This window comes from Cebus imitator, unplaced genomic scaffold (assembly GCF_001604975.1).
Source record: "Cebus imitator isolate Cc_AM_T3 unplaced genomic scaffold, Cebus_imitator-1.0 Scaffold1, whole genome shotgun sequence".
NCBI classification, from domain to species: Eukaryota; Metazoa; Chordata; class Mammalia; order Primates; family Cebidae; genus Cebus; species Cebus imitator.
In genome coordinates, this window is record NW_016107316.1 from 15165317 (window position 1) to 15192143 (window position 26827).

The 26827-nt window shown below is 53.2% G+C and overlaps 1 protein-coding gene and 1 long non-coding RNA gene across 5 annotated transcripts in view; one reads left to right on the forward strand and one right to left on the reverse strand.

The window, feature by feature from the left end:
- Window positions 1–26827, forward strand: part of KLHL29 (kelch like family member 29) — a 321245-nt gene that overhangs the window by 254883 nt on the left and 39535 nt on the right. For all 4 annotated transcript variants that reach the window (XM_017526630.2, XM_037737661.1, XM_037737651.1 and 1 more), the window contains one exon: window positions 226–738. In XM_017526630.2, coding sequence (XP_017382119.1) covers window positions 226–738 — 513 coding nt within the window. The remainder of the gene's footprint in view (window positions 1–225; window positions 739–26827) is intronic.
- Window positions 24842–26327, reverse strand: LOC119470803. Its single transcript, XR_005199775.1, has 3 exons — window positions 26242–26327; window positions 25291–25338; window positions 24842–25165 (listed from the first exon to the last, which is right to left on the reverse strand). It is a non-coding gene; the product is annotated as an uncharacterized LOC119470803 (long non-coding RNA).

The following is a 26827-nucleotide window of genomic DNA, read 5'->3' on the forward strand; positions in this document are numbered from 1 at the left end:
AGGCAGGTCTTGCTTCCTCCTCTGAGCCCCGATGGCTGTTTGTTCACAGCCCCCAGTACAGTTATCCCGGGCAGACATGACCACAGATTCTTAATTGGTCAGTTCCTGGACGCAGGTGTCTCATTCACCGCTGTGACCCAGCACCCAGTGCAGGGCCTGGGGTGGTGAGTGTTTGTTGAGTGAATACGTAACCGGCAGATGACGTGTCTTCCATCTCCCTTGCAGGCACAGGGCCATGGGTGACCACGGTGGCCGCCGGGAACCAGCCCACCCTGATCGCACACTCCTATGGAGTGGCCCAGCCTCCCACCTTCAGCCCGGCTGTGAACGTCCAGGCCCCGGTCGTTGGGGTGACCCCCTCACTGCCTCCCCACGTGGGGCCCCAGCTCCCGCTGATGCCAGGCCACTACTCGCTCCCTCAGCCACCCTCTCAGCCACTGAGCAGCGTGGTGGTCAACATGCCTGCCCAGGCCCTGTATGCCAGCCCTCAGCCCCTGGCCGTGTCCACTCTGCCCGGTGTAGGGCAGGTGGCCCGCCCAGGACCCACCGCTGTGGGCAACGGCCACATGGCAGGGCCCCTGCTGCCTCCACCGCCGCCGGCCCAGCCGTCCGCCACTCTCCCCAGCGGTGCCCCTGCCACCAATGGGCCCCCCACAACCGACTCGGCCCACGGGCTGCAGATGCTGCGGACCATTGGCGTGGGGAAGTATGAGTTCACCGACCCAGGGCACCCCAGAGGTAAGTCCTGCCACCACACGCCTCCCCACAGGCCTGCGTCTGCGCCTCCCTGTGCGGTCACTGCAACACCACCAAGACAGGCGTGTGCTTGGTGGCAGCTCCCTCTCTGACCTTCCCAACCCGGAGGCTGCAGTGGAGCCTCCGCCCGCCCAAGACAACGGGCCTGAGATGGGGGAGGGAGGGGGAACATGTGGAGGGCGGGACAAGGAAGGTGGGGAAATGCGCCTGGGTAAGAAGAGGGAGTCCGGGAAGAGGAAGGAAGGGAGAGCCTGCAAAGCCCAAAGCTGTCCCCCTCCAGCCCAAGCCCTGGCCATTCTCACCTCCGACCCCAAGGCCAGGCCAAGGTGCAGAAGGGTGAGAGTCATCCACTCCTCTTAGGACTCCACACAACAGTCCCCTTGGTGACCTTCTCCATGTTCCACCCATGAGGACATTCAGAGTATGAATGGTGTCCTTCCCGGGGAAAGCATCCTCTGTCGTGCCATCAGATGAGAGCAGTGCCCAAGGCAATTTAGTCAGGCCCAGGAGACATTCCCAGACCATCCTGAGCCACTTGAGTGTTTCATTTCAAGGACCCAAGGGTGGCTTTGTGAGACCTTGGGAAAGAGCACCTCCAGCCTCAGCCTTCAGTGAACCTTCTTCCCGTAGCCTCATGGGAGTTTCATTCCAGGGAACTCAAAGGTAGATCCTTCAGAACAGAGCCTCGGGAAGGATGCATGCCGGACGTGGTCCTAGCTGGACCCCCCAGCCTTAGGTTAGGGTTCTTGATGTCTGTGTGAGGGATCAGTCCAGGCTGGAAGGCAGAATGGGACAGAGGACCAGGGCATACACATGAGGCTTGCCGGGTTCCTCCCTTGGACCGTGGTCTGGTAGTGCCCCACCATCTTGTCTCCTGCCCCACCTTGGCGCTATTTTCTTTCTGAGAGAGAACTCACGGCCCCACGTTCTATCCTGTGGGGCTTGTGGTGCTGCGTGGCCCCCTGTCCTCTCCTCTCCTTCCTCTGTCTCCCCATCTTCAGTCTACACTGCCACCCCAGGGCAGTTACGAAAGCCAAGGTAGGTCTGCTATAGGTTGGCCTAGCCCTTAGCGCCCCAGACAAACCAAGTCCCTGCTCCTGCTGGGTGCAGTGGGGAAGGCTGCTGGGCCACGGCCAGGCACAGGCAGCTCCCAGTCAGGAGGGGGCAGGAGAGTCCACTGCGGGCATTCGGCCGCAATGGGGTGTCTACACCTCCTTTGAAAGAGGAGACTAGACAGTCCTAGAAAGCATGCATCTCTGGGCATAGCTTCCTAGACTTCCCACATAAAACCCCTCAAGATGGCATTTCGGGGGGCCCTGCCCCTCAGCAGAACAAGGAACCCCACTAGCCCCTCCCCTCTCTGCTCTCCCAAGTCTCTTTCTTTGTCATTTCAAGCAACTTGCAGGCCTTGTCAAGCATCCCAGCGATAAAGTTCGTGTCTGGATCTCTGCTGGGTTGATTCCCAATCTGACTGAGCTCTGACTGTCTTTGTTTTTGAAATCAGTACTAGTTTTAAATGACAGAATTATAGAAAATGACATCTAAATTCTGGGAAACTCTTGCTTTAAGATCTTTTTTTAAAAAAAATGACTAAATGGATTTTTTGTTTGAATTGTTTTGGTTAAGCTCTGTCTCCCTTTAAACAAAAGAAAGAAAGAAACTTACTCGCAGTTCAAGGTCATGAGTCAACAACTCCGACACACCGGGCAGTGGGAATCCTGCTTCTAAGGCTATGCCAAGGCCCAGAGTACCAGGCGGCATGTTCTCTCCCCACGTAGCCCCTGTGGGGGTCTCCTATGGCTAACACAAGACCTTGCTGGCTTGCCACGTTCCAGGCATACATCTAGGAAAAGGAGCTCTTTTGTGCCACAAGGTAGCTAGCTGAGGTAGGACTGGAGTCCCTGGTGTGAGGCTCAGCACCAAGCTGGGACCTGCCCCACCAAAGCTGCTGAGTGCAGGCAGCGAAACGTCCTCATCCCTGAGCCCATGAGATCAGAGAGACACAGGTTGTGGGGACAAGACTCTGCAGGACTTCTGTGTCTACTTGGGTCCATGACCATTGCAGAGCTGCTCCTGTAACCTCTGTGTGGGGGCCTGAGGGCGTGAACCATCCTCTGTGGTGGTCCTGAGCCAATGGATGGGAGGGGACAAGAAACAGGGGCCCTACTAACATTCCCTCTACCGGGCCCCACTGGGCAGACTGAAGGCCAGGGGAGGGCCAGGGTTGGGGCGGGCCTAGAAAGTGTCCACAGCCCTGCCTTCTGGTAAGCCAGTGAGACCAGCCAGCTCTAGCCAGTGATAACAGCTGACCTGTCCATCAGCCTGATTCCCAGAGGTTACCAGCACATTGGCTTTTTCCTAAATTCCATGGAATTTGCTTCTTTATATACAGCCTCATCAGCTGATTTAGCCCCTTATGTTTTCGGGGAAGAAAGACAGTGATGCGTGAACATAGAAATGCCTCCAAACTCAAGCCTGGGTGGGTTTTTTAAATATATAAGTAATTTCTCTTTTCATTTCTAATCTTAAAAGCCTTTATTGCTGAAGCTATAATTTGTCTGTCAGATCTAATGTCAAACAACTGCATATTTTTTTAAAATAAGAAACCCGAATTTTGAAACTAAATCTTTGAAACTTGCTATGTGAGAGTCATGTTCCTGACAGCACCACGTGGGCTTGGATTTGGGTCACTTTTAATTTTGCCCCTAGGGATTTTACATCTCTGAAGCCCAATTGATTTCACACTCCTAAATGACAGACAGCTGGCTCCAGGCGGGAACAGGAGGCTCTGCGTGATGGCGTCAACACAAGTCAGAACTCCACTTTAGAAAAAAAAAAAGAACTTTCCTTTTCTCCTGTTCTCTGTTTGAAACCTTGCCCAGCATTATAATAAGATCCACCGTGCAATGCCTTGAGATCTAGCTCATTAAAGTCCCTTGATTTTCCCTGCTATTGTTTGACGTGACAACCTGGCCTCTCCCAGGGTTGAGTAATTATGGGGAGATTCCCCTCCATGAAGAACACGTCTTACCAGCCAGAGGGATGGGCCACTGGTATTTTTAGACTTCATTAGTGCCCTGATTTAAAATTTCACATTTTATTTCTTGTAATTATCTTCCGATCGACTGAGCTAAAGTTTCAGTTGGGGCCCTATTAGTCTACCTTTCCAAAAAGGGCGTTGGGACTTTAATTTAAAACTTAACCAGTTGAAAAATAAAGGTGGCATGGAAATGCTTTTTGATTTGCAGTAGGTCAAGCGATTGTCTCTCTTCTGTGACTAGAGAAGCCAGCTTGTGTGCAGTTCCCTTTAATGAGTGTTATTTAAATGCATTGAGCACATATAGATTTTCTTAAGAAACTTACAAGACAAATCTTTCTTTCTCTAAGAACAATTTGGGGGTGGGAGCAAGCTGTGGGTTTTTTTTTAGATGATATATCGAAAGCTAATTAAAAATAGATTTCATGTGTGCAAAGTGATAAGGGAGGAAAAAAGAATTAGTTCCATCTGAATCCTGTTATGAAGTACCTAAGATATTTGTCTCGTCGTTGGATTGGAACCACTGAGCTAATTCGTGGGGAGAGGTGTGGCCAAGCTCAGGCCTCAGTGAGACCTGAAGTCAATGCCACTGCCCCTGGGACCCCGTGAACCCAGCTGTGCATGCCTGATGACAGAGCACAGGCTACGGATGTAGCTGTTTCTACCCCTGCCTTCTTTGGCAAACAGTTTTTGGTGGCTCAGAGGATGCATGGAGACCTTTTAAAGCCCCAGGCTCCAGGCCTGGTGGTGAGTTGCAGAAAGGCTATTTATTGTGTCTTCACCTGCGCGACTGGGAGTGAGAAGCCAGGCTGCACCTGCTCTCACCTGCTCCTAGACCAGAAAGCAAAGCCCATGTCAACCTGAGCGGGGAAAGGTGTCTCTTCTGACTTTATATTTTGCAGGCCTAGGGTAAGGGGCCCTGAGGATCCAACTATAGGGCTTAGCCTCCCTGCTGGGAGGCCGTACTGGGAGAGAGGGATGGTTCAGCCCCTTCCTTTCGTTCCGCAGCTCCTCCCTTCCCATTCCAGCACTAGACCTCCACCCCACGGTGCGCCGTTCATCCTCACAGCCGCATTCGCCCCAGTCTCCACAAGTAACAATGATGAGATCTTGTGAAAATACTTTGGGGCACAGGGAAAAGCTATGTGACTGGGACAAGCCTCCTTACTTCTCTGAGCCTCTCTTTCCTCATCTCTAAAATGAGCGACAGTACCACCCTCACAGGGCCTCAGGGAGGACTGAATGAGATCATGGACGTGACCGTACATAGCACTATGCCTGCTTACCACCAAAAGCAGCTCTGGCTGTTGCCTCTGGCCTAGGGTCTAGAATTCAGCAGGGAAGAGGCAGAAGGCCAGGCCCTCGCCAGCGCAGAGGAGATGGAAGAAGCCCACACTTGTTGATAGGGCTGGCAATCCCCAACAGAGCCATTTAACTTCAGTATGGGGACCCCTTCCCTAAAAGGGGGGTTGGATGCATCCCTTTTCTGGCAGGACAACTCGATGGGATGGCTCTCCCTGGCATGGAGCCTGGCACGCCTCTCATCTCTCCTTGCCCCACACGCTGACATGCCCAGGGCACACTGTTCCTTCTGCAGCCTCCATAAATATTTCTGGAAGAAGCTGGGAAAGCATGATAAAGCTGTTCGCCCACACTCAGGCCAGAGGCATGGAACGTTATCCAGACTGAAGCTGTCTTCCCACAGACCTATTGTTCCCGTGTCTGGGCCTCAGAAATGCCAACATGAATTTGTCCATGGTTCGGACTCAAGGCCTGCGGTCATCTATGGCCAGTCCTTTGTCCACCTCTAGTGCTAACTCTGAAAACTCAATTGATTCTGGTTTCTACATATCTCTGCTCTCTGTCCCCCCACCCCTACCCCACCCACCATCAGGCCACCATCATCTCTGGCCTGCTTGCTGGCCTCCCAGCCCACACTGCATTCCTTCCAGTCTGGCTCCGCGGTGCAGCCAGAGTGACTTTTTTTTTCTAAGATGGAGTCTCACTCTGTTGCCCAGGCAGGAGTGCCGTGGCGCAAGCTCAGCTCACTGCAACCTCTGCCCCCCGAGTAGCTGGGATTACAGGCGCCCGTCACCATGCCTGCCTACTTTTTGTATTTTTAGTAGAGATGGGGTTTCACCATCTTGGGCAGACTGGTCTTGAACTCCTGACCTCGTGATCCACCCACTTTGGCCTCCCAAAGTGCTGGGATTACAGGCGTGAGCCACCACGCCCAACCCAGAGTGATTTTTCAAATACAGGTCTAGCCCTGTCTCGTCCCGTCCAACAGCCTGGCTGCACTGGGGACAATGGCCAGTGCTGACTCGGTGCTTGCCCCCACTTCACCCTTTGCCATTCTGCCTGCAGGTTACCCTGTACCCACCCCAGGTCTTGGCTCTCCAGTCCAGCCCTGTGCTGTGCCTCGGCCGAGTATCTGTGAGACTGTTGATCTGTGAGCCCCTGAGGTCGGAGGCAGCAAGGACTCTATCTCATTCCTACTCCGCCCTTGGTATCTGAGCTGGTGCCAGGACTCAGAGATGCCCCAGAAGCATCTGAGGAATGTGGGCACAAAGCACTGGGCTGATAATTACCCACCAGGGTTCTGTGACTTCCCCCTTCCTTTCACAAGAAAGCAGGTCAGTGCTTAGGGCCCCAGGCATACAGAGATAGAAAGTGACCTTATGAGACCTCGTTCCACAGCCCGTTACCCCCCCGACACCTGACCCATGCCTCTGGGGACAGAAGTCCATCCATTTCAGACTTCCTTCTGTACCCAAGCACCTCCACTCCATCCTGCCCCAGAGCAAACAGACTCTGGAACTCTGCCTCAGTTTTCTCATCTATGAAAGGGGGAGAACAGAACCCACATCTTACAGTTGTGAGGATTGAGTTATTTTATACATTCCTAGGCTTAGAATCATGCCTAGCATGCAGTCATCACTATAAAACTGTTCTCTGTGATTATTTTACGGGTCCCAGGGCCATCTTTCCATGTCCATGACCTTTTAGGGGCCCAGGTTAATGAGTCCCAGGAGAGCATATTAGCATCATCATGTCTGAAGCACCTAGCTCCTGGAAGTCCACCGTGAACAGAAGAAAATCCCCTTCTCCCATTGTAATGTGTGGCAGTCCTCCACTGGCCATAGCAACTGGAAGGAAACAGCCTGTTGCTGGGAACTTCTCCCTAATTCCAGGAGCTGTCTGTCTTGGGAGACTCCTCCTACCACCCCTCAGGGGCTCTCGGTATCCCATGGCATTCAGCTTGATAATCAGGGTGCCAGGGACACAGCTGGGGTCGGGTCCTCCATGGCCACATCAATAGATGGGGCCAAAAGAATTCTCTGCCTCCTTCAGAACACATAGCCAAGGCTGCAGGCAGAGAGAGCTGATTGGGAGGATGTGGCTGGCAGCATGCATGGTGGTCCAGAGCCCAGATTCTGCAGCAGACTGCTCAGGCAGAATTCAAACTCCACTTCCCACTAACCCAGTGAACTTCTGCTAGAAAACTGGTGTCTCTAAGCTTCAGTTTCCACATCCGTAACTCGGAGGTAGCAGTGCCATCCTCATAGACATGCTTTGAGGATTAAATAATGTATGTAAAGTCTTAACCCCGTGCCTGGCAGAGAGTAGGCTTGAATAATATTAGTCGTTGTTATGACCACTACTATAAATCCTAAAGACTCCTGGAGAAGAAACCAGGCCTGGAGCACCTAAGCCTCAGGACCACCACTGCTTTTAAAGCAGGATTGTCCAAATAATCTCCCAAATCTAACTGAATAACTCACAACACAGATCTGAAACCAAACCCCCATCCCACCCCTGCCCTGACTGCAGCCCCCACCCCAATACACACACCCTCCTCCAGAAAGCGTGTATCTCAGAGGCCGTGCAACTGGACACTCCGTGTGCACAAGGTTCTCCGTGTCCTCGCCTGAGCTGCACCTGCCCTAACCCTGCTCAGAAAGCCTCCTCCCCTGGCAGGGCTCTGTCCTCGAGGGGTTTGTTCATCAGTAATTGGAGGGTTGTCTGGGGCTTAATGGTTTTGTTAACAGATCATTTGACTATGAGTGAACCAGGCAAGCGGAAAGATGCCGCAGAGGCCGCCGGACCACTCAGGGACAGTGTCATCCTGGGAGCAGGAGGTGACTGCTGGCTGCCCCAGCCTGCTCAGCAGGGCACAGGCGGAGCGAGCCACCCTGGGCCCTCCCTCCACAAGGCTTCAGGAGTAGATGGGCTTTCAGCCCCAAATCTCTGCTGAGTACCTTCAAGGTCAGAAGCCCCACTCTGGCCCCAGTTGTCCAACAGGGCAGAGGTCAAACTGCTGATGGGAATGAGAGGGCTCTTCAGACGGGGGCCAAGGGAAAGGAATGTTCCTTCCTGGGGGCTTCAGGCGATGGTGCTGACCCACAGCAGGAAGCCAGATGCCCTGATCCCAGGTGCTGTCTTCCCTCAGGAGTAGCAGACCCCAGCAGACACCAGCAAGGTAATCCATGAGGTTCCAGGTCAGTGACACGCAGAGGCCACTAAGGCTTGAGTCGTGTCCCCTCCCTCCCTGCTGCACCACCATGTATTTACTGAGCCATAACGTTGTAGTCTTAGGCACCTCCTGTGCACAGAGCCAGCTTCTCTCATGAGCCAGGCAAAAGAAACAGGCAGGGTGCCAGCTGCATGCCCTGTGCTGTCGGGGCTCCTGTGCACGAGGCCTGTGGCCATGCCAATCCCTGGGAGAGAGGCACGAGTCTGCCCTAGGGGACCTGGGAAGATCAGGAGGTGCCAGCAATAAGGGCCTCAGGGGCTGGAGAAGAGAGGGGTCAGGTTAAACAGCCTGCAGGAAAGTTAAGGTGACAGCAGGAAGGAAGGGGACAGCGAGTGGTTCTACAAATGCCAGGTCTTAGGAAGAATGCTTGAGGGAAGCGCCAGAGACACAGAATTGTGATTTTTCCAATAGATCCCTCTATCATAGACACACACACACACACACACACACACACACACACACACACACACACACACACACAGCGTGCACACAGTTTGCAAGGCCTGTCCTGATTTGAGACAGGGTCAGCTAGTGCGTTAAGCGCAAAGGCCCAAGACATCCCTTTCCCTGAATGCTGGGCACGCCAAGCCTGGGAACCTGCTTGGGCTACTTGGCTGACTTCTTAGCCTCATCAATCAGTGTTTGAGCCCATCTGTCTCCAAGGCCATCCTGGTCTTGCAAGGTGAAGCCGTCCTTGATCCTCAGGGGCTTTGACCTGGGTAGAAACAGCTGGGCGCCATTAACCCCCAACAGGGAAATCAGGTGCACATCCATGGGTCAGAGTTTCCCTGTGCACCCTGCTCTCTCCTGTCATGGCAGGGGTTTAATGGCATGTTTCCCGTTGCCTAACCACTATTTAAACATCTGACATCTGCTGTCTGTGCCAGGAAAAGCATGCCGTACTGGACCGCGCCCTAGAGTTTTTTAGAGGTTGGGATGAGTTTTGAGAGGCAGCCGGGCCACGGCGTGGGACGTGTGCTCCTTGTCCCCGTGTGATGGGAGGGGAAGGACATAATGGCACCCCAAATAGGACACAAAGCTCAAGAAAACATGGCACAAAACCGGTTCAATGAGAAATGATCTGGTTGAAATTACATTCCATTCAGGAGCACACTCACTATTCTAGAAATGCAAAGGGTAAAAATGATACAAGCAGAGTATTCTAGGAGCACAAAACGTTGTGTAAATTGCTTGAAGAAAAAATGGCCGAAAGGTTGCCGTCCACTGAAATAGCTGTCATTGCCTGTTTTCTTCGTGTAACTCTCTTCTTTAACAAAGCATGTATGTTTATATTTTTACAACATTTGTATCATGTCTATGTTCAAGGGAAGCCCAGTTGTTTTCAGTTCACCACAAGGCAACCGCCCTTTGCTTTCACAGTGTCCTGGCAGCCTCTTGGTGACTAAGCACAGCACTGTGAATGGGCTGGTTCTGCCCACAGGCCTCTCACTACCTCGCCCTCCCCTCTTCCAAATGACCTCTCAGTGTCCTTGCTTAATGCCTTAGCCCCAGGTCTACACACAATGCCAGTGCGTATTTGTTTTTCACCAACATCTGCAAAGTCAACACCAAGGCTACATCGTGGTCTGGTGGGGCATGTCCTCCCTGGTCATGCCCCAGCTTGTCAGATGCCTTTTAAAGGGATACCAGGTGACAGGCTAGGTGGCCCAGGGAGAGGGACTGTCACCTCCTTGGTCTTCAGCATCACACTGCAGATAGTCTGACTTTTCATTTTGTGCCGCTGTTGTGAAATGCCACAAATTGGGTGGCTGAAAACACAGAAATGTATTTCTCACAGTTCTGCAGGCTGGAAGTCCAACGTGAAGGTGCAGGCAGGGTTGGCTTCTGGGGAGGCCTTGATTCTTGACTTGCAAATGGCCGCCTTCTCACTGTGTCCTCACACAGCCTTTCCTCCATGCATGAGCACTCCTGGCGCCTCTTCCTCTTCTTAGAAGGACACCAGTCTGATTGGGTTAGGGACCCACCCTATGACCTCATTTAACCTTAATTTCCTTTTTTTTTTTTTTTTTTTTTGAGACAGTCTTGCTCTGTCGCAAGGCGCCAGGCTGGAGTGCAGTGGCGCAAGCTCAGCTCACTGCAACCTCTGCCTCCCGGGTTCAAGCAATGCTCCTGCCTCAGCCTCCCAAGTAACTTGGATCACAGGCGTGGGCCACCATGCCCAGCTAATTTTTGTATTTTTAGTAGAGACAGGGTCTCACCATGTTGGCCAGGATAGTCTCGAACTCTTGACCTCGTGATCCACCCACCTCGGCCTCCCAGAGTGCTGGGATTACAGGCTTGAGCCACCATGCCCAGCCCCTTAATTTCCTCTTTAAAGGCCCTTTCTCCAGATACAATCACACTGGGGATTAGGGCTTCCACATATGAATTTGGGGTGGGAGGGGACACATGCAGTCCATAACAGTCTACCAGTCTGTCTAGTTGGCAAATGGAAAGGGTAGCCCCTCACATGGCACAGTTACCATGTAGTTACAACATCTGACTTCTACCCTTGGGTGTTTTCAGTGATTCACTTGAACCTTTTCATAAATGCACTTTTGCTGTTTTTATCCTGTGTTTTTTAGCTACAGGCTTCTCACTCTGCTTTGTTAACTAAGCATTGGATATATTTCCCACTATTAGAGTCATCCATACTTGGGTTGTTTTTCCATAGAACTTTCATGCTGGGGGGGAATCTACCGTCACCACGGAGAACTAAGTGGAAACCACTGATTGCTAGCAGTTTGTCCTCTTAAATGGTGAAGAGCTGTCTCTTCCTGTAACTTCCAGGGCCCTGCCTCTGGGGCCACCCAGAGCAAAGCTGGGCCCTGTCCTGTATGACAGCCCTTCAGCTTTTGGAGGATGACCGAAGTTCCTTTTCTCTAGGCCAGAGATCTCCAGTGGCCTTAGCTGCTCGTCTTGTGAAGGGTCCATTTACCATGTGCATGTCCTCCCTGGTCATACTCCAGCCTGTCAAGTGCCTCTTAAAGGGACACCAGGTGACAGGCTAGGTGGCCAGGGAGAGGGACTGTCACCTCCTTGGTCTTGAGCATCACACTGCAGATATTCTAACTTTTCTGTAATAATTGTGGCTTATTTGGTTAAAACACATATTTATATACACAGAGACACACAAATATGCACTTAAGCTTCCAAATGAAGAGAAAAGAGAAAAAAGTCTCTCCAGAGTCCTGCTGTCCACTCCTCTGCTTTCTTTGGTGTCCCCTCTCCTCCTTTTTATCAGGATCAAGATTGTTGATCATTCCTTTTCATAGAAACCCCTAGCCCTGCCTTTATTCCAGCAGCTTTTTGCCCCTAACTTGGGAGCAAGTGAACTTTCCCGCTGAGTTTTTAAATTATTTCCTTTTGAAATCTAGGAGGTAGGTGTGTCTCAGCTCACCTACCCCACCCCCATGCCCCAGATATGCACGCTGAAGCAACTCACCACCTTCCTCTCTGCTGATGGGAATTTACTTCTGAGCAGTAGCCCACCTGCTCCTTTCAAGCCCTTCTGCCTCCCTCCTTCCCCACCATAGTGAATGTCAGAGCAGGATGCTACCTTACAGTCATTCAGGAAAACGTCCTCACTTTACAGGTGGGGAAACTGAGGCTCAGAGCTATCAGCTAGCTATGACATTTACCCCAGAAACTGTCACTAGAAAGCTTCCTGTGAAATCACCCATATTCCATGGAGCCCTGTGGAATTGCTTCATTTGTTGCTAGGAGGTATCCATCCGAGACCCTTCTTTCTTCCTACGGACCAAGAACTCCACAGGGACAGGCCCAGCATCTGCATGGACCACACCGGACCAGCTCTTGTGCCTCTCCAAGCTTGCCCATGTGGCACATGCTGCCAGCCACTGGGATCAGAGCAGCACATCCCACCAGGAGCCCTCTGAACTCAGTGGCAGCCCCACAAGGAATGAATGGGAGGAAAAGCAGGGACAAGACACCCACCACTCACGGGGCCAAGTCAGGCATGATACCACACAGGCAGAGTCAGCCAGGGCCGCAGAGGATGATTTGATGAGAAAGGATACATCATCCCAAAGGGAGAGGGAAAGGTAACAAGGGCAAACTCTGACCCGAGAATACAGGCCCCCTCCACCCCATCACCTCCCATGGTCAGGGGCTTCTCTGGGATTCCTGCCTGGTGAACTCTCCTGGGCAGAGTCCCACCTTCGGGGTCTCTACAAATATCCGATGAATGTTTTTTGTGGTGACGGTGGTTTTCAAAATCAGTCCTTTTATCATGGTTATTTAAATTGCCCAGCTTTGGCTGGGTGCGGTGGCTCACACCTGTGATCTCAGCACTTTGGGAGGCTGAGGCTGGCAGATTGCTCAAGGTCAGGAGTTCAAGACTAGCCTGGCTAACATGGCAAAACCCCGTCTCTACTAAAAATACAAAAATTAGCCGAGTATGGTGGCAGGTGCTATAATCCCAGCTACCTGGGAGGCTGAGGCATGAGAATCGCTTGAACCCAGGAGCTAGAGGTTACAGTGAGCCAAGATCGTACCACTGCACTCCAGCCTGGGTGTCAGAGTGAGACTCTATCTCAAAAAATAAATTTAAAATTAAATCACCCAGCTCCTTCCTGGGAGCCCGAATACCTTTAATAGTCAGCTGTGTTTCTTCAGTGGAGCCCAGAGCACCTTGAAGTAGGCCAGGCCCTGGCCCAGTTAGCACGCCCCACCTTCCTTGCTTTCTTTACAAACCCCAAATAGAACCTGTTGCTGCAGACCTCACGTGCCCCTAAGTTTAGGAATTGCCATGGTGATTCTGAAGGCTCTTACTCCATCTGCTCATGTGAACAGTCAGGTTTCAGAAATTCTGATGGATCCAAAAATAATTTCTGTATTTTCAGTCTTTCTTTTATATGGAGATGTTCATTACCTTCAAGATTCCTAGTTGATGGCACTAGTCCCAGAAAGCAGAGACGTGGACATGTGGCCTTCCCCTGGGTCTTTGTAGTCATGATGCCGCCTGAGGATTTGAAGCTGACCCTGCTGGTGGTCTCAGGCTGGGGTCAGGAAGTGCCACTGCAGGGAAGCTGGTGGGCAGAGCTGGAAGCTGGTGGGAGTTGCAGCCTTATCTTCTGGAAGGGAACAGATGTGGGGCATAGATGTTCTGTATGTGCCTTATACTTTATGTTCATCGTATATTCACCCTTTATTTATATATTCATTGCATCTGCCCTGTGAGGCAGTCATGGATGGAAAACCAAAGCCTGCCTACGACCCTGCCCAGGTGTAGCTGGTAACGAGAGAGTCAGTTTCAACATGCCTGCCTCCGGTGCCCATGCCCTTCCCGCCACGCCACACCTTGAGGCTTGCTGTTGTAGCCTGTGTGGTCACTAGGTGTGTCTGGGCTGAGGGCGGGCATGTCCCACAGAGGCTATTTCACGTCTCCTGCAGCCACGTGGCTGATATTTCTCTGTATAAATTGGTGAGTCTTGGGCTCTTTCCTCATCTCCAAAACTGTTGTTGGGATGGTTGGGTGGATGGATGGGTGGGTGGGGAGTAGGTAGCTGGAATTCCCAAAGTAAATCCACAAGGGGCATTGGGCCACTTGAGGAAGCTGCGGAGGGAGCACTGGCCACCACCGAAGCCACTGGCGCTTGGGAGTTGGGTGGCCCTGGGGATTCCTTGCTGGTGCTGCATCTGCCGCGCCTTATTCAGAGCATCGCCAATGCAATAAAGTTAATGGAGCCAGTCATCCTAGGAAGGAGCCAATTCCCCGCAAAGATGATACATCTTTGAAGTTGATGAGGTCTATTAATTGAGCTTATGCCCTTTAAAATGAATTAAATTCTTGAAATCTACCATACAGCCATACATCCATTTAGAAGTAGTGCTGACACCTCATGTTGCTGTCACCCATGAATGAGGAGCCACCAGCACAGAGCTGTGGGAACTGGCTTCCCGCTGACATCTAGCACAGCCTGAGGCTCTTTGGGAGCTCTGCAGATGTCATGCCGGGCCAGCCATTCTTGTCCTTTGCAAAGTCCCCAGATTGGCATAAATAGCTCCAGGAAGAAAGTGATACCAGTGATCCGTGGACCTCTGGAAGAGAATCCACCCAGCCCATAGCCTTGAGCCCCTACTTCAGGATCAGTTAGCAGAGATGCACAAGGCTACAGATAGATCGCTGTTGGCCCCTCAAACATGGCCACCGGACAGGCAGAACTGGTGTGGGGTAGCCCCTCGGCTCTGGCAAGGTGAGCAGACGTGGTTTCCAGGAAGTGTATAGACCTGGTACTGGCTGAGAGAGACATGAGATCTGACTGCAGCCCGAACGGGCATCATCATGCGATGGCCCCTGGACCCCCAGAGACGCACCAAAGCTCTCCTCGATCTCAGACTCCTCCCAGTTATCACCACTCACAGTTGCTTAAGAGCACAAAGTGGCACTTGTTGTGCCCACAGAACATCTGCTGAAGACAAAACTTTGTTTATAGATCTTCACTTCAAAAGACTGGCCGTGTTATAAAAAGAAAGGGACCATCTGTCCCTCTTCTGGACCCCAGCGCCTCTTGGAAGAGATTTCTGTGCAAGAAGGCAGTGAGAAGTCAGCATCGACTTCAGGAAACTATTTTGGGGCCGGAAAAGAATAGTGCCTACCCACCAAGGGGACCATCGCCGACAGATGAAAGCCGGCTTTGAGGAGGCCACGCGATGGGAGATACTGGCCCGGAGGAGGTGGCTGTGCTCCAGCGATGCTGCCCAGATGTTCCAGCAGAGCAGAGGCCCCGGAGCAGAGGACCAACTGGTAGGACCGAGGGATGTGAGGGAAGGCGAAAGGGAAGGGCTGGCAGGCACTGCAGCTCCCAGGAGCAGGCATTCGAAATGTCAGCAGCAGCTTGCTGCCACACAGACTCAGATACCATGTTTGTATCATCCATGCATATTCCTCCACCCGACTTCTGGGGACATTTTTATCTGCAAAGCCCCTTAGGACAGTTCTGCCTCTTGGGAAGACCTTAGGCTGAGGGATAGCCTTCCCATGGCTGAGAGCTGAGAAGGTCTTCCAGAATGCACAGGTGTCCGATCTGTCTGTGATACCCGTCTTTCTTCAGCTCCTGGGTACCAATATAGAAAAGTCATGTGAGTCCAGGAGAAGCTGGGCGGAGGTGAGGTGGAGCCAGGATTAGCACGGGCAGGGCTTGCAGAGGGGAGGAATTTCCCAGGCTTCCTTGCCAGCATCTCCCAGGCTGAGCATCTTCCAGCCTGAAGCTCCCTAAGAAGGGCTTGGCCTTCCCAGCATGCGTGGGGTTTCATTGGTTTGGAACAGTCCTGCTTCCTCCCCCTTCCTTTATCCCCAACAGGAAAAAAAACTGGTTTCTACAGTAATCCACGCACATTCCAGAAATCTTTGGTCTGCAAACCTCTCAACTTAGGGCTTGTTTTGTTTCAGATCAAAACCTGCTTCTTTCCTAGGGTGGAAATGGAGGTTTGGGGAGTAGAGGCCAGAAGTGGGGTCTGCTGAGGACACCCCTTATTCCCTTTTCCTGCTCATCTCTGACAAGGCACCCCTGCCAGCTCTTCCTGGGCCGAATGAATTTGAGAGCTTCCTGGGAAAGGTTTGCGAGATTTCATCGGCATCCTTAAATGTACCAAACTCCCCCGACTAGAACACATGCATTTAGATTCCAAGGATGAAGGCAGTTCACGGTATAGCATATGCAGGGCTCTCAGAATCCTAAAAGGTCACAGTCCTTTTATTCTTGCCTCTTTTTGCTTCTTTCCTGTTCTTATTGATTTCTTCGGGCACATAAGAAAACACAGGAGGCAAAGCCCACTACTTCCATTGAAATAAAGTACTCTGCAGTCAAACCACACACCATAAAGAAATAATTGCAGTCTGTATATATTGCCAATGGACATCTCTCAGCAATTCCCTGTCTTATAAGCTTTAAACACAGACATTAGTATAAATATGCAGAAATCCCCATTCGGGCAAATTACTCTGCATTTCTGAACAGAAGGAAGATTACCCATGTGCTGATAGCGTTGAAGGAGCCCAGCAGAGCAGGAAGAATTCTCTGGCTGTCTCTGGGAGAGAGGTTGGGGCTTCCTGAGACAGTCCTGATTCGCATCTCCTCACCCCCTGGGCTTGGTGCTCCCCCAGAGCTCTGAGAGCTGTGCCTCGGGAGTGGGGACCGACCTCACCTGAGAAGCCTGTTTTGTCACCGGGTGTCTTTGCTGAACCTTCCAGGCTCCTGAGGCTCTGGCAGGAGCAGGAGCAGGAAGGCTGAAGGTGGAGGCTTTTGCCTGGCCTCTCAGCGGCCTGCTAGAAGCCCTTAGGGATGGTCTGGGCCTCTGAGGCCAATGGGCCTTGGGGAGCCACAGGGACGTTTGTGGAGCCAGCTGGCTGTGCACCTCCATCCCTCAAGCTCCATGGCACCCGGAACTGGGGGCTGCAAGCTCCTTTTCTCTGTCCTGTCTCCACACTTGGCCCTCTTCCCTTCTCCCCCTCCTGCCTGCTCCTCCTCCTCTTCCCATCCTTCCTCTACCCTCCTCCCCTTCGTCCTTCCCCACCCTGCTCACTCCCTTCCCGGGAGACGAGGGTCTCCATCTCCATCTTCCAGTGCTCCCAGCCTGCGCCACCAGAGCCCAACCCCTGCCTGAGCATCACGGGCTGGCGAGGAAAGCCCCCTGAGCCCTGGACACTAGGGTGGGGAAGATGCCCCCATCAGCACAGGCTGCTCTGGGGGTGACAAGGTCTGGCCTCACCAATTGCTGATGAGAGGGGGGCAGCAGATTAGCGGGCAAGCAGCCTCCTTCGGACTCCCCACAGGGCTTACAGAAGTGCACCCCAGGAGCTTAGCACAGACCCCACGTCCTCTGACACTGGCCGTGGCTCCTCTGTGCAGAGGCACGAGGCTCCGTTCTCCTGGGCCGAAGCAGCCTGGAGGCGCAGGGGAGGTGGCCAGCCGTGAGCGGCCACCCGTTGTCCGTCGTGGAGGTGAATAATGAGCCAGCCAGGGGCCACCGCTGCCGAGACTCCTTCCGGTTGTCGAGTTTGTGTCCACCCGCCTTTCCTACAGTGGGATTGAGTGCAGAGGCAGAGGGACTCACAGGGACATGCTGACGCAGAGGAAAGGAGACTTCGGGCTCTGGGAGCTGGAACCACGGCCTCGCTGCCTTGTCCCGCTCAAACTCCTGGGCCTGGGAGCCAGGTCTCATCAGGGGAGACCCGTGAGGCCCAGGGTGTCTTTGACATCCCAGTTTTCTGGTCAGAATTCTGAGGCCCCAGCCTCAGCGTGGAAGAGTCAGCCTCTCCTCAGCTCACCCCAGCACGGCGCAGCTGTCACTCACCCTCCCTGCCAGCCAGCATCTTGATGGTCTATTTTCATGTCTGTCTCCCCCACTCAACTGTGAGTGACTTTAAAACACCCCCGCCACTGGCCGATTTAGCAACTTTGTATGAAATGTAAAAAGGTACCCTTTTCTAGGACCCTTGCCTGCCACCTACCAGAAAATTTTCATCGTAACGAAGGAAACCTAGGATGTGCCTGAGCTGAATGGCACCCCCCAGAGATGTGCAGTGTGCAACTTGAGCAACCTGTAAGCAGTGGCGCTGGGGGACTTACTGGGCTGATTACCTTCCAGACACTCTTCTTCTAGCATGTTCCATGTGTTGACCCATTTAATTCTCACAGCTCAGAAGTGGGTACGTTCATGACCTCCATTTACAGTGGAGGAAACCTCAGTTCAGAAACGTGAAGTAACTTTCCCATGTTTACCCACTGGGTCAGCAGGTGGACACCAGGCAGCGGAGTGACAGCAAGGTCCTCAGCCCCAGAGCCTGGTCCTCAGCCCCATATTCACCGTTCCATCCTCAGCACCGAGTCCTGGGTCTGGCCGTGTGGGTGCCTGGCAGGTTCGTGTCCTGCGTGAGCACACAGAGAGTCTGGCTTCAGGCCAGTTCAGCTCTCGCTTCCCCCACCACTGAGTCTGTTTCCCCATTTGGAAAATGAGCAGCTGGTCCCAGTTCAGAGGAGGTGCCCTCACCCGCACCCAACTGTGCCCAGTGCTGGAGAGCCCTGAGCCTCCACGAGATCATCCAGCCCACCAGGCTTCCTCCCCACGGCCTTGCAGACGCAACCCACTTGGCCAGCCTCCCGCAGCTAGGCCCTCATCCTGGCCTGGCCAGCCTCTGTGCCACGGTTCTCCCTCCCACCGCTGAGGGCTACCTGGGTGGAATGCTGACTCCTCACTTCCTCCAACCTCTGTGGTCTGAGCCATCTTCCTAACATGCCACCTGGCCAGGCCCTCCCCTGCTCGGAGCCCTTCAGGGGTCCTCCTTTCTCACTAAGCCCCTCAGCTGTTGCTCAGGCCACCTGTGCACCGCAGCACAGCACCACATGCACTGTCCCCCATACTGCCCCTATTAGACCTGCCTTTAGCCTGTTCCTCCTCCAAAAAACTTTCCCAGACACCCACACCATGCAGAAGCCCCCAGGCCCAAGTGCCAGCCTAGGGCAGACAGGTCTCTTCTCTGTGACCTGTCTTGGGGGGTCTTGGTAGCAGGGCCTGGGCCAGAGACCAGGCAGGTCACCACCAGCCTCGCCAACTGAAAGACTGTGCTGATGTCACATCCGGTTTTACCCAAGGTGGCTCAGGTCACCCCAGCCCCCTCCCCCTCAGCCCGTGTCCTCTGACTTACACAGGTGCTCTCACCCGAGCCAAGGCAGCTTGTCCTCTCTGGGAAAGTCAGGTGTGGACTCATCAGGGTTCCCAGCCACCACCCCTGGATCCCCTGCAGCCGCCAAACGGAAACCAGAGCTCCCACATGAGGAGCTGCTGAAAACAGGTGTTCGAGCCGCACCAGAAAGGCCTGGGGAGGTAGGAGAATTCCAGGAAGGGAAACACTCCATCCCAACAAGAGCTGGTTCTCACAGCCAAAAAGGGACGAGGGGTGGTAACTGTCCCCACAACCTCCAACTCATCAGGCCCCCAACCCATCAGGCCCCAGCCTTCTGGGAGTCCAGCCCCTCCCCTGTGGCAGGCGGCAGTTGGAGCCCACATGAAAGCTAGGGGCTCCCCAGCCTCTTTCCAGGTCAGTAAGGAGAGAAGCCGCCAGGCACAGTGGCTCATGTCTGTAATCCCAGCACTTTGGGAGGCTGAGGTGGGTAGATCACCTGAGGTCAGGAGTTCAGGATCAGCCTGGCCAACGTGGTAAAACCCCATCTCTACTAAAAATATGAAAAAAATTAGCCAGGCTTGGTGGCAGGTGACTGTAATCTCAGCTACTCGGGAGGCTAGGGTAGGAAAATCACTTGAACTCGGGAGGTGGAGGTTGCAGTGAGCCAAGGTTGCACCACTTCACTCCAGCTTGGGCAAGAAGAGTGAAACTCTGTCTCAGAAAACAAAAAAAAAAAAGGGTGGGGGAGAAGCCAGGCATGGTGGCTCATACCTGTCATCCCAGGACTTTGGGAGGCTAAGGCAGGAGGATCACTTGAGGCCAGAAGTTTGAGACCAGTCTGGGCAACAGAGTGAGACCACATGTCTACAAAAACTTTAACCATTTGGCTGGGTATGGTGGCATGCACTTGTAGTCCCAGCTACTTGGGAAGCTGAAGTGGAGGTATTGCTTGAGCCCAGGAGTTTCAGGTGACAGTGAGCTATGATCACACCACTGCACTCCAGTATAGGTGACAGAACAAGGACCTGTCTCTAAAAAATAAATATAAAAAAAGTTTTAAAAGGAGAGAAGCCCAACCTCAGACGGTCCCATACTCCTGACAAGGCAGCAGCTGTATCCCCGCACCTGCACACATGGCATGGCCTCCCCTGCATTCATCACAGGGCCACACCGCTGCGCTGGTGAGCCGCACCTGGGGCTGGGCCTGAACCCCTCCTGCATGGGCAGTGGCAGAGGAACATGAGTGTGTAATCCTGCTCCTGGGACTAGGTCAGTTATCTGGAAGGACATGGCCTTACTTGTGGCGGAGTAGAGGTGCCCCCACTGGGGCTTTTCCTGGGAAGGATCGCCAAACCCATGAAACCCCTAGGCCTGCTGGGAAGAAGGGAAGAGAGATGATGAGTCACTGAGGCTTGAGGCCCTGAAAAGCTATTTGCTGGGAGCTCTGGAACCAGCTGCCCCCAAATGCAAGCTCAACAACACCTTTCTGCATGGCTGCCCTGAGCTCCTGAGCCAGCTGAACTCTACCTGCCCTTGTGAAGGAGGAGACCTTGGGCAGGTCATCAGGTATCCTCTAGAACCCATGCTCCAAGGGGACAGCGAGTTGCTGTATCCAGTGCTTGGCATGTAGTAGACGATCAGTAAACATTTGTTGAGCGTAGGAGTGAGTGAATGGCTCCAGCCAAAAGGATTAGTGCTGCCCACAGTACTGAAGCACAAGCTCCGGGTGCTCTGTAGGTCCCAGAGCAGGGGGGCTTGAAGCCAAGAGGATGGGGCAGCTTCAGCAAGGGTGCAGAGGGGGCTCTCTAGGCTCTTAGGGGGTCTTTCAGCAAAAGTCATCCTGAAAAAATGTACCTTTCGGTCATCAACTTTGATGGTCTTAACACAAACAATTCAGATTTTCTGCAATCTCACATTTTCTCATCCAGATATTTTTGTAGGGTTTAACCTTACTGTCTTACTATCGCCCACTGACCATAGGAAATTCGCTTTTTGATGGATCTTCGCTCTGTACAGGGCCACATCGTGCTCTAAGCAGTAATCAAGTGTTCTTCTTTCTCCTGGAGGCGTTTGTTGTTTGTGGATCGATCCATCAATAGATGGTACAGGCTTTGGCCAAGATAAGCCCTTGGCCATGGGAGGCCTTGACAGTTTCTAGGACTACAGTTTCTAATCTCCAGCGGTTGAGTTTGCCAGCCCCTCCTGAGGTCCCAGCACCTCCTGGTGGGTGCTTCCAGCCTTCCCTCCCTTCCCAGAGGCAAGAGGACCCCTTACCACCCGAGGACAGAGCCCCACCCTGCCCCCTCTTCCAGATCCTCCACCCAGCCTCTGCCCCTCCCAGGGATCCCACCCAGCTTGCCTCCCAAGCCACCTTTTTCCAGCCTGGACCACCTACAGACTGTGGTGCTCATTGGACTTGGGTGTCACCTTCCCAAGGGACCCCTAAATCTTCCTGGGCCCTGAGCCTGACTGCCCGGGGAAGGGTAAGCAGGAAGCAATGAAACACAGCAGTGGGTTTAAAGCCATAAATGCAGGGCTTTGAGTTAAGCAGAGCCTGATTCAAATCTCGGCTCTGCCACTCAGCTGTGTGGCCTGGGACCAGTGACTCTCTCCGAGCCTCATTTTCCTCGCCTGTACAATGGGGGCAATCTGTCATAGAGCTGCCCTGAGAATTCCAAGAGTGGATCTCATCAGCGGTCTCCGAGAGGGTGGCAGGTGGGAGGAGTTGTTTCAGAATGCTGGGCTTCCCCGACCCCGGCCTGCTCCCCGCCACTCCCAGCCCCCAAACCCCCCAGCTAAGGAGGAATGCTACGGAGTGAAATGGATGGTGGCAGGCACAAGGCAGGTGTCATTAAAGTGCCGCTTTGGCCCAATAGCAAGCAACCCAGAAGAGTGCTTGTCACCTTGAGTTTACTGGGGTTTCCAGGAAGGGGTCCCCTCTTCCCCTGCCTTGCGCCCTAGCCCTAGACCCCTCAGGTCCCACAGGGGCGGGATTCCCTGTGCCGGGCAGGTGAAAGAGGTGGTGACCAGTCCACTCCAGCCACCCCCCCCGCCCCGCCCCGCCCCGCGGCCCCGCCATCATGTGCGCTGGTGAGGGGCCCACCGGGAGGTTCCCAGGCGCGCCGAGGTGGCGTGTCTGTGAGTGCCTATTTGCATATGTGCACCCTGGATATTTATAACTTCTCTTCAGCCAGTTCCAAGTTATTGATGTCTTAAAGTGACTTTAATCTGAGCCTTCTTTTCTCCAAATGGGCTTTTGATTTCCGGAGTGATATTATACATGGCTGTAAGCTATTGACTGAGCGATTGCCGTTCTGTTCTCAATGTGCTGATGCTGAAAATCTGCGATATAAATAAACTTCCTCTGGTAGAATCATTATAAAGCACAAGCAGCAGAAATTTATGGAAAGAACAGATTAAATGCTTAGACTTAAATTCTTCAGTGTGCCGGTTGCCCCAAACTGCTGTGTCTGGAGTTTGGGCTGCTGATTCAGGTGGAAAAAATCAAACGGACACATCGCTTGTCGGTGCATTTTTACTATGATCTATTGTGTTGCCAAAAGAGAAAGCTCAAAAGCTGCCACTGATAATCCTGGTTAAAACTTGGAACATAAATTATTAAGATGTGTAGTTTCTTTTCCGAGTGGTTGGGGACCGGGGCGCGTAGCACAGTAAAGAAATATAACATCAATATGCGCTTATGCGTTGTAATGCGAGACATTTTTATGCCCATAATAAAACATTGCGCCTACAACTACGTTTATGAAAGCAACAGATAGGAAGATCCATAACGCCACTTAATAGAGTTAATCACCTCCCATCGGAACATTTTAAAAGGCTTTTTATTGCATGTTGAAAAGCTCTGACCATAATTAATTCGCTGCACAGTGTCAGGTGCCAATCAGAGGGCGCAAGGCAGCAGAGGGAACTTCCCAGCACACTGGGGCTGGAAGGGTTCTTGGGACTCTGTCCAGGTATTTTGGCGCCAGGATTTTCAGTCGACTTTAGCCTCTGGTTGAACTACATCAAACTCTGGGCTCTGGCTGGGGCATTGGGTTCTAAATTTTAAGCTCTGAGCTGTAGATATAAAAATTCTGAGTTTGTTCCTGTCTCTGGGTTCTGGGCTTTGGACTGGCCTGGGCTGTCAACCCTAGGCCCTGGGTGACTCACCTTGGGTCCCTGGGTGCTGAGCAAGATCACCCCACAGAACATGTCAGGCGACAGGGATAGATGTTTCCTAACAGTCCTAGGTTCGTTTACCATCAGTCTGATGAGTCCGATAGACCATAAAAATCTATCCAGTGGGCCCTCCCTGCACCTCTCCCCTTCCAGCCAGTTTTCCACAAAGGGGAGGGCAGCACTCACTGTGCCCAGCGCTGGCCTGGCCCAGGGCTAACACGTGTGTGAGGGCTGGTCCCTCAAGACAGCAGCCTGCCGTGGGACAGACCCCAGACTCATTGGCAGAGCCCACCACCAACCAGCCAGGAGGCTCCGGAGCCAATCACTCCCCTTCCCCTCCAAGAGATACATTTATCTCCTTTGTCCCTTTTCCCACAACCACAGAGTGACGGGAGCCACAGGGAATCTCCCAAATAGTCCAGAACAGCTGAGGAGGTGGAGGGTCAGCCTGAGATAATTAAAGAATAAAATTGCCCTTTAAAAGTGCACAGAGATCGTGCCCCCCATGGTCTGGGCCTCTCTCACGTGCCTGGGTGCTGACTCTGGGGCAGCTGGCGGCTGAGCTAGAGCCCGCTGGTACACAGACAGAGAACGTTTTGAATGTGAGTGCTCTTTTCTTCCTGAAAAGTTGGGCCAACAAGAATTGAGAGTGAGGACAGTGATGCCAGGCGCTGTCTCCTGATACCACATGGTGGATTTTTCTCCACTAGACTGGAATCCACCTTGTGTTAGGGCTCGAAAGGCCAGGTGGCCACCAGGGGCCCAGGGCTTGGAGGGATGGGTGAGCAACGGGGGCCCGGAGATTTCTGTGCTTGAAAGGTTACTGTCACAGGCCTTTGATGAGACAGAATCATACCTGAACTGACTTCCGGGGTGCAATGGGACTCTAGTCACTTTCCATCATGGCCTGAAGGGATGGACACCCCTCTACCATCTCCCTACCGACAGTACCCCTGCCAAAAGTGAGACCCATGGGTAAATTAATTTACCTTTTTAACTAGGGGACTTTCTTGGTTCGCTTTGTATTGCTATAAAGGAAGACCTAAGTATGGATAATTCATAAAGAAAAGAGATTGATTTGGCTCATGGTTCTGCAGGCTGTACAGGAAGCATGGCACCAGCATCTGCTTCTTTGGAGGCCTCAGGGAGCTTCCACTTGCAGTGGAGAGCAGAGGGGAGAAGGCATCGCAGGGTGGGGGTGGATGGAAGAGAGAGGGAAGGGGCGCCACACTTGTTTAAACAACCAGGCCTAGCATGGACTAATAGGGGGAGAGGCCTCTCATGACTGTGAGAGCTGCACCAAGCTACGCACCAGGGTTCCGCACCCATGACCCAGACACCTCCCACCAGGCCCCACCTCCAACACATTTCAGCATGAGATTTGGAGGGCACAGATATCCAAAGCATATCAAGAAGCTTCTCCAAATATGAGTTGTATACTGGGTCCATGGGAGACACTGTCTATCTTGCCCCCTTGGAGGCGAGTACCATGATGGGGAGAGGCCCACACCTCACCCAAAGTTGTGCATGAAGTCACAAGGACAACTGGAGAGAATGCTGAGGCATAGGTGTGTGGAGGAGACACTGATTCTATGCATCAGTCAACAAAAATGTACTGAGCACCTACCCTGCGCAACAAACCAAACTCCCTGCCCTCACGGGGCTCACATTCCAGCTCCCCAGAGCCTCCCAAATGATTACGGCATCCACATCCCAGATGCAGCACCTGGAGAAATAGCAAGTTGCATGTGTCTTTTCCAAGGCTGCCTAAGACAGGCTGAGCTAGGATCCCCTAAACCAGGGCACGGGTGTCAGGTGGATCTTCAGAGCCACATCCCAACCCCTTGCCAAGCTCCCTCCCCTCCAGGCAGCAACTGGGGACGTGTGTCCAGCTTGGGCTTGGGAAGGACACCCCAGGGTGCGGTGAGCCTGTGGGGAGGGAGCAGTTCCTCTCAGTCTTTCTCGGGGGACATGGCCAAAAGCCAGCAGGTTGCAGAAGTTGCTTATCCTGGAAGCAACAAAGCAAGGGTTATGGAGGCCATGACTGTTCCACAAAGCCCAACAGAAAGGGCTGCAAGTTAGAGCTGGATATGCAGGGAGCATCCATTGAGGAAATGGGCATGGGGTACTCACCTCTTATTGTGACTGAGCAAGTTTCCTTTTGAAGCTCAGTGCCTCCTGCTTTAGGAAAGTGAGCCGGAGGGTGTGGTCAGGCAGACAGCACATGTGGGCACCCAAGATCAAGTGCTCAGCCACAGGCTGGCCCACCCAGACTGGCACAGGGGTAAAGGCAGCCCAGCCCTTGGTGGTCACAGCTGTTCTCCCAGCAGCTCTCAGGCATCTGGACGTTGCCAGCCCCCCCACCCCGGCCCAGCGCTTGGAGTGCTTACTGGGCAGTTGCTCCCAATGCCCCCCTGGCCAGTGGCCTTGAGGGAGCCCTGAGTCCTGAGTGAGTAGGGGAGGGGGCTGTGGTGGGCAGAGCCGGGCCCAGTGAGGTTCCCCGGGGACTCTGGGGTGAGTTTGCTAATAGAGATATCTGTTCAGGGAGGTTTTAATGCCACCTGTCATTAACCCGGGCACTGTGCCCGGGGTTCTCACCAAGAATCTGTAGGTGGCTGCTTGCAGGCGGGTGAGCGATTTGCAAGGACCACAAGAATATTTGCATAAACATATGTATGGAAGTGTGTGTTTATTTGCATTCATTTGCATAAATTGCTGGCTTTTTGAGCTGTTGTTCCTTAATTTTATTTTTTTCAGTAAATTTCTTTGAGCTCTGAGAGCAGATATGGACACTTTGGGAGGGAGAACAAAAAGACAAAAACATACTCTTGAATCAGAAACTCGGGGCGTGAAGCCTAAGCCTCAGTATGTTTTTAAAGCCTCCAGGTGAGCCCAATACACAAGCTGGGAACCAAATCGAGACAGGACAGGCCTATGTCAGGTGTCAGATCAGATCAGCCTCCCTCCACTGGGCAGGTCACCTCACCACACGTCTCTCAAAACTCAAAAGCTATGAGGAGTGTGACGTGCCAGTGACGTGCCAGTGTCGTGCCAGCACGCAGCCATCAGCCAGCAAGTGCTCACCAGGCCCTGCTCAGCGTCACCACCACTGCACGGTGTCACCCTGTGCAGACCCAGCTGCTCCTCCTGGCCTTGCCACCCAGTGGCCCTGGACTTCACCCCAGGGACCCTGAGCTCATGGGTGATCGTGCTCCACCCCAGGGCCTGGGGTCCGTTCTGTCCGAGGCACGTGGTCATTTCTCCTTCGAGGTGACTTCCAGGCTGACAATCCCATCACTGCCCAGATACCTGGGAAATGTGTGCTTGTGATCGTGACACCACCCAGCCCTGCCGGCCTCCCTCTATTCCTCTTTCCAGGCCAGGAGAGGGCCAGGCACTGGGGCTTGCAGACTTCTGCTTTCCCTGGTAGGTGCTGCCTGGGGAAGAAGAACGTTGGATTTCCAGAAATGCCTAAAGCACTGCAGTGCAGTTGCTGCCAGGGTCCTGCCCCTCTCCGTGTTACTTTTTTCTCCTCCTCCCTGCTTGACGTCTTCCTTCCATTGTCCCCCAACCAACTGCCCCAGCTGTAGCGTCCCTGGTCACTCTGTGCTTCCCTACCTCAAGTCTCTGCTTGTGGACGGCCCTTCCTCCATGGCCGATGGCTCACCCT